General features: G+C 31.4%; 1 protein-coding gene across 1 annotated transcript in view; it reads left to right on the forward strand.

Moving 5' to 3' along the window:
• Nucleotides 1-2,756: 2,756 nt before the first annotated feature.
• The window catches only part of LOC101496481 (IAA-amino acid hydrolase ILR1-like 4), a 5,218-nt gene continuing 1,435 nt past the window's right edge, over nt 2,757-6,539 (forward strand). Inside the window, exons 1-5 of the mRNA XM_012718610.3 lie at nt 2,757-3,211; nt 3,914-4,039; nt 4,855-5,169; nt 5,958-6,086; nt 6,170-6,534. Of these exons, the coding sequence (XP_012574064.1) occupies nt 2,867-3,211; nt 3,914-4,039; nt 4,855-5,169; nt 5,958-6,086; nt 6,170-6,534 (1,280 nt within the window). The 5' untranslated portion in view covers nt 2,757-2,866. The remainder of the gene's footprint in view (nt 3,212-3,913; nt 4,040-4,854; nt 5,170-5,957; nt 6,087-6,169; nt 6,535-6,539) is intronic.

Genomic DNA, 6,539 nt, shown 5'->3' on the forward strand with positions numbered 1-6,539 from the left:
ATATATTATTTAATTTATTTCTCTTTCTATTTTTTCAAGTATGTATGTGCGCTTAAACATTGTGCTCAAATAGTTGTTTCAAGACTTTCTCTAGTTTAGGTTGCAATCTACTTAAATATTCCTTTGTTAATTATCAAACCAAAGATGTTGCAATATTCATTCCGCCAATTGTAATCTGGTACATGGTTTGGTTAAGAGGATTCAACACCAACTCAATTATTGTACTTTAAGTTGTAAGTACTCATTTTTGTATTGAATTTTGAAAATGAGCAGGTGACCATGTCAATATGAGATATGATATTTTTACAAGTGAGAAACATATCTCATTTTATAAATTTAATTTTTAATATTAAGTTAATTTCAATTCAAATTTTAAAATAATATTAGAGTATATATTTTTGATCTATTGTTGAGTTATTCGCTACTATTTACTTGGATTATGTTTTAGATATCAAACATTGAACGTGAATTAGTTTTATAAAATTGAGTTAGATCATAAAATAAAATTTAGATCAGAAGAAACACATTTCATGCAACATTAAAATAATCATATACTTCGATGAAGATTTAGGATGAATTTAAATATATTGCTTATTATATTTAAATTTAAATCCAAGTTAAAACGGGTGGGAGCCACAGGTTCAATGATATGTGTTAGTCAATCATATTGGTTAATATGTACATGGTGACTAACACATGGTTGTTTTGAGATAAATTATTATTATTTTTTTAAAAAAATGCATTTTTATTACAAGTGCATAATTATTTATTAATTTAAGTTGGAATAAAATAAAATATTAATATATGGATAAAATGATTGAGATTCATTGTAGGTTCTTAAAAGTTTTATGATAGAAGAAAAAAAATGAATGAATTGTTTTAATATGATTTGATATGATGAGACCAACTTAAAGACACATGATAGATTGTAATCTTATATGTTTTTTTGTCTTAAACCTTCGACGGCCTCCTGAGAGATATGGAGTCTAGTAATTTAGAGTTCGACTGAAAAGTGAATAAAATCTGACTAATAATTATTTCACCTAAATTTCAAACTCGATTATTTCGAACGATTAGTCTATCACTAAAGTTCGTTAATCACTTAAGCCCAACCATATATTCAAATATATGTCCACATAAAACACTCAACAAAATATATTCCTCGTTGCAGATAAAATTTTAATATAACTCACCCCAAATTGTATATATCACCCTTCCAATATGAATATCTCACTCACAGAGTTACAAAGAATAATAGACAGTTAATCACATGAGACTAATACCATTATGAGAGCTTTCAAAATGGACCAGATCAAATGGGTCGGATCGCTTGACCCAAATATTAGTACATGCCAAATCTTAAAATAGGAGATTAAAAAATGAATGATTCTTGTTGCCCAGACCATTTAACCTCATTAAAAATGGGGCTGGGGCGAACCAACAAGTTACGAGTTGGCCTACTACAACTAAAAAAAATATAATTTTTGTAAAAAAATTATTATGAGCAAATTTGAGATGACTCAAATAATAATCTTTTTTTTGTTGCTATTTTTGGTTTGACTTTAAAAAATGGTTTGTTTAAGCTGATTTTTGAAAAACAAAAGTAATAGGTCAATCATAACTAAGAAATAAAAGAAAACCTAATTTATTAAAAACACCAAGATAACGTTTTCCGCTAAAAGGCAAGAATAACTAAAACCGTCAGTCTAACACATTCATCGATTCAACTTCCTTCGTGATTGTCGTCTATCGATCAAGACCAATATCGATTTCAACTCCACTCTCTTGCTGTAAAGACTGAACACGACCATGTTCTATGTGTTGGTGGTGTTATGCAGGGTGAAATTAATAATATATATTTTGTAATTCCAAATAAATTTATTTGTCCATAATTAACAGAAACATGTATGATCATACAAAAATTGTCACTTAATTGATAAATTTATTCGTCGTAATTTTCTATTTTTAGTCACTGCAACAACTATAGAGAACTTTGAAAGCAATGAAAATTGTTGAGAAAAAACTCATAAATAAAATAGACCATAATTTTCTTGCAAATATCTTAATTGTTTACATTGAAAAAATATAAATAGTCTATTTACTACAATATTTTATTATAGTTAATTTGACTCTTTAAAGTATTTCTTTTATATATAGTGCTTTAATTTACATTTTATACAAATAAAAATTATTGAATTTGTTTGCCTATTTGTTAAATTTAATACATTAATTTAAAAGTAATTTATTTTATATGTAGCCCCCTCATTAAAATAGTTTTAACTTATTATCATTTTATTTAATTTTATTGTTTCTATTATATTAATTGATTGTGGCTGGTTTTTTTTTTTATTTTTTTTAGTTAAAATAAAAAATATGGGTCGGCCCATTCACCAACATAACCCATAATGAGGGGACAAATCTTAATAAAAATACAACTTTATAATAAAATGTATCAAATCAAATTGAACAATACATATCAAAAATCAAACGAGTCGACTCATTTAACCGTTCTAACTATTGTATATGTTATTTCTCATTTAGAGTAGATGTGACACTTCTTAAAATTCTATATTTACAAGAGAAAGAGGAGAATAATTTCCATTCATAATTATCATCAATGAATATTAATTATGTCACATTTAAAAAGAACTCCATTACATGACAGTTCTTAATATTTACTGATTGTAATTTATATTAATTAATTATTGTTTTAAAATTGAAATTGATTAATCGGACGAGGTACACAAAGCTCCTAAGAACCATTGAAGAGCCATCCATTTACTACAAACAATAATCTTAAAAAAAAACAAACAACATTTTATGCCATTTACTGTTTTTCTTCACACTCACACACCAAAAACAAACCATGTATTCTTCCTTCAAATTCAAGCACTTCCACTTTTTCATCATATTCATATTCATATTACATGTCTTTGCTGCAACACCAATTTTGTCATTCAACAACTTTCTAGAAAGTGCCAAGAGTCCTGAGGTTTTTGATTGGATGATCAGTATCAGAAGGAAGATTCATGAGAATCCAGAATTGGGTTATCAAGAATTTGAGACCAGTGAACTGATAAGATCAGAATTGGATAAATTGGGTATTTCTTATAAACATCCAGTGGCAGTCACTGGTGTCATTGGTTTCATAGGAAATGGAATGTCTCCTTTTGTTGCTTTAAGAGCTGACATGGATGCTCTAGCTATGCAGGTTAATTAATTACATGATTTATTTTCTTTCTGAATAGTAAATATTAGTAATTAGTTCTTAGTAATTGTTGAGTATGGCTTATAGTTAGTGTGATAAGTAAGTTGCACGAAGCGGTGTGATGCTGGACTGTAGTATTTAAATACAAGTTGAAATTTGTAACCCTTAAGCTTGAATCATAGATAGTAGAAATGTATTGCAGCAGCTCTACATTCGAAGACTTAGGCACACTAACCAATTTCGTGATCAAATATTGTGTTTCTTTGTTTGCGTTTTTTCGTATCTGTTTTCTTTTGATTTGGTATTGCTTTTCTAACCATAATGTTAGTGGAGAATTAGAACTCTACCCCACATATGCTCCGTCTAGATCACCAAAACACCTTAATTACATGATATTTAATTGTCTTCCTCAATATAGTATAGATACTATTTTGTGATGGTTGGCTTTTGATTTTCTATAGTTTTATGGAATGGTTCTAAGTTCTAATTTATATATATGGAGTTAAGATAACAAAGGGTTTTTGTAGTTTTGTTTGAGTTTTCTCAAATTTTGCTTTCTGCTATTGTATATATCATTCATTGGTTAGACTTTACTTATATCTTAGACGGATTTCATATTCCCAGAACCACTTTTCTTTGGAAACCGGAGGCTTAAGACCAAAAAATATATTATTGATTTGTTGTCATGTCATGTTTAAACCTTAGGAAATGGTGGAGTGGGAGCACAAGAGTAAAGTACCTGGAAAGATGCACGCGTGTGGTCATGATGCTCATGTTACCATGTTACTTGGTGCTGCAAAGATTCTCAAAGAACATGAAAAAGAGATACAAGTGTGTGACCTTTTGGCTTGACTTCTTTATTTTGGTTTCCTTTACGTTGTAATATAATAATGTTATATTCTGCTTTGCTTTTCCTCAGATTCTGATATGAACTTTAAAATGTGTGGTCACTACTTTATTGTCCAAAAATTGTCATTAACTCTAGAAATTTGGTCCTTTTGACGATTTCATGCTTTTTATTTGAAGTTAAAGTGAAACATATATATCTCTTTGACTTTTCCTCAGATATTGCTCTTCCAAATCTAGAATCTATAGTCACTATTCCCTACTGTCCAAGTTGTCATTAACTGTAAAATTTTGTCCTTTTTGATGATCTTATCTTCTTGAAGTTTTTGTTGTTCAATTCAGTTATGTCAAAGTCAAATATCTCGGATTTTCATCATATTAGTAAATTATAGGAAAGTGATCATTACAGTATCTCTTATCATGAAATGTATGTAAATTACAATCATTCTATCATCTGTTGTATATGACACATCTGAATCCATTTTATGTTTGTCAAAACCATCCTTAAAAGAGAAAAAGTTGGCACCCTTACTATTCTACAATATACAACCACTCATGTCCTATGTAGCACCGGCATTTCAAACTGAAGTCGCGTCTAGTGCTTGACACCAACACATGTTTACATTCAATAATTCTATTTTCTTAAATTATTACGTGTGTGTAGGTGTCGGTATTAATGTCGTGTCTGTGTCCATGCTTTATAGCTCATATCTTCTACTTTTCTCTGTATTGTCCTGTTATTTTTAGTCTTCGTCCTTTCATGATTACTGATAAATTCTTCATTTTGTTGTCTAAACAAGGGAACTGTTGTTCTTGTTTTTCAACCAGCAGAGGAAGGAGGTGGAGGGGCTAAGAAGATTGTAGATGCTGGAGCATTAGAAAATGTAACTGCTATCTTTGGATTGCATATTGCTCCTGAATTACCAATAGGTGAAGTGGCCTCTAAGTCTGGTCCAATATTGGCAGGAAGTGGCCGCTTTGAAGCAAAGATAAATGGAAAGGGAGGTCATGCAGCTATTCCTCAAAAGTCTATTGATCCCATATTAGCAGCTTCCAATGTGATTATTAGCTTACAACACCTTGTTTCTCGTGAGGCCGATCCTCTAGACTCCCAGGTAAATTTGGTCGATTCTTCATTTTATCTTTGCATTAACCACTCGTTTACACTTATTTCATACTTATTTACTTGCGCATGATATTCTCGAATCCATAATTATGCTATGTAGTCATCATGTCTTTGAGGGAAAACTTTTCTGCCCATTGTAATCCTACTCGGCTCGAGGGATTAGTCTTCGTAGTTGCACACAAAGGATGTCTGGTTTACACAAAAAGTCAGCATGTCTTCTTCATGTTTACTTAAGCTATATTTGGAGATCAGAAAGAGCAAGAAGTAATAGAAAATTATTAAGAGTCTAAGTAGCAACCTATTCAGGAAAATCTTCCACCTGTTTCATATAAAGTGGAAGGTTCATTAGAGCTTTTCCATCGTAGAGATAACTTGACATAGATTTGTTTCCAAGGATCATCATTGTTTGATATGCTAAGTAAAGAACACTACTACATTTTATATAACAATCTGTGTTCTTATCTTGGCTAGAAAGTTGAGCTTGGATGAGCATCATATAATCTCAAAATAAATAACTAAAATCCAGCCAAGCATGGTGGCCACATAAGGGTAACTAGTAAAAACTATGTAATGTGAAAGCGGCATGCTGATCACTCTTCAACTTCTGGTTCAATTCCATCTTCATCTGTCAGTGCACATCAACCGGCACAAACGATGTGCAAGCAGCCACGGAGAAAACAAACGAATATAGACTATATTGTTTAAAAGGCTTGCTTGTTGAGGGCGACACAATCCCTGTTGTCTTCCCTCTTCCTTATATAATGCATGTTCCCACAGGTTGTGACAATTGCAATGTTCCAAGGAGGTAGTGCATTCAATGTTATTCCAGATTATGTCACAATTGGTGGCACCTTCCGAGCCTTTTCTAAACAAAGCTTCAACCAACTGAGACAGAGGATCGAGGAGGTACACAATGGAAATGAATAAGTTCAGTTTGAAAGAATAAAGTGAAATCTGAAATAAAATAATCTAATTCATCATTTATGCAGGTTATAGTTGGACAAGCTGCTGTACAAAGATGCAATGCAACTGTGAACTTCTTTGATGAATCGAAACCTTCCTATCCTCCAACGGTAAACAATGGTGACTTGCATGAGCATTTTGTGAATGTTGCAGTGGATATGCTTGGTATCAATAAAGTTGATAGTGTCACACAACCATCCATGGGAGCTGAAGACTTTTCATTCTATCAAGAGGTCATACCTGGCTACTTCTTCATGCTTGGAATGCAGAATGCCTCAAATAACCGGTTCGACTCATTACACTCACCTTATCTCACAATCAATGAAGATGGACTTCCTTATGGGGTTCCACTTCATGCATCTTTAGCTTCTAGTTATCTTCTAAAACTTCAGCAGG

This window comes from Cicer arietinum, chromosome 7, assembly GCF_000331145.2.
Source record: "Cicer arietinum cultivar CDC Frontier isolate Library 1 chromosome 7, Cicar.CDCFrontier_v2.0, whole genome shotgun sequence".
Classification (NCBI taxonomy): domain Eukaryota; kingdom Viridiplantae; phylum Streptophyta; class Magnoliopsida; order Fabales; family Fabaceae; genus Cicer; species Cicer arietinum.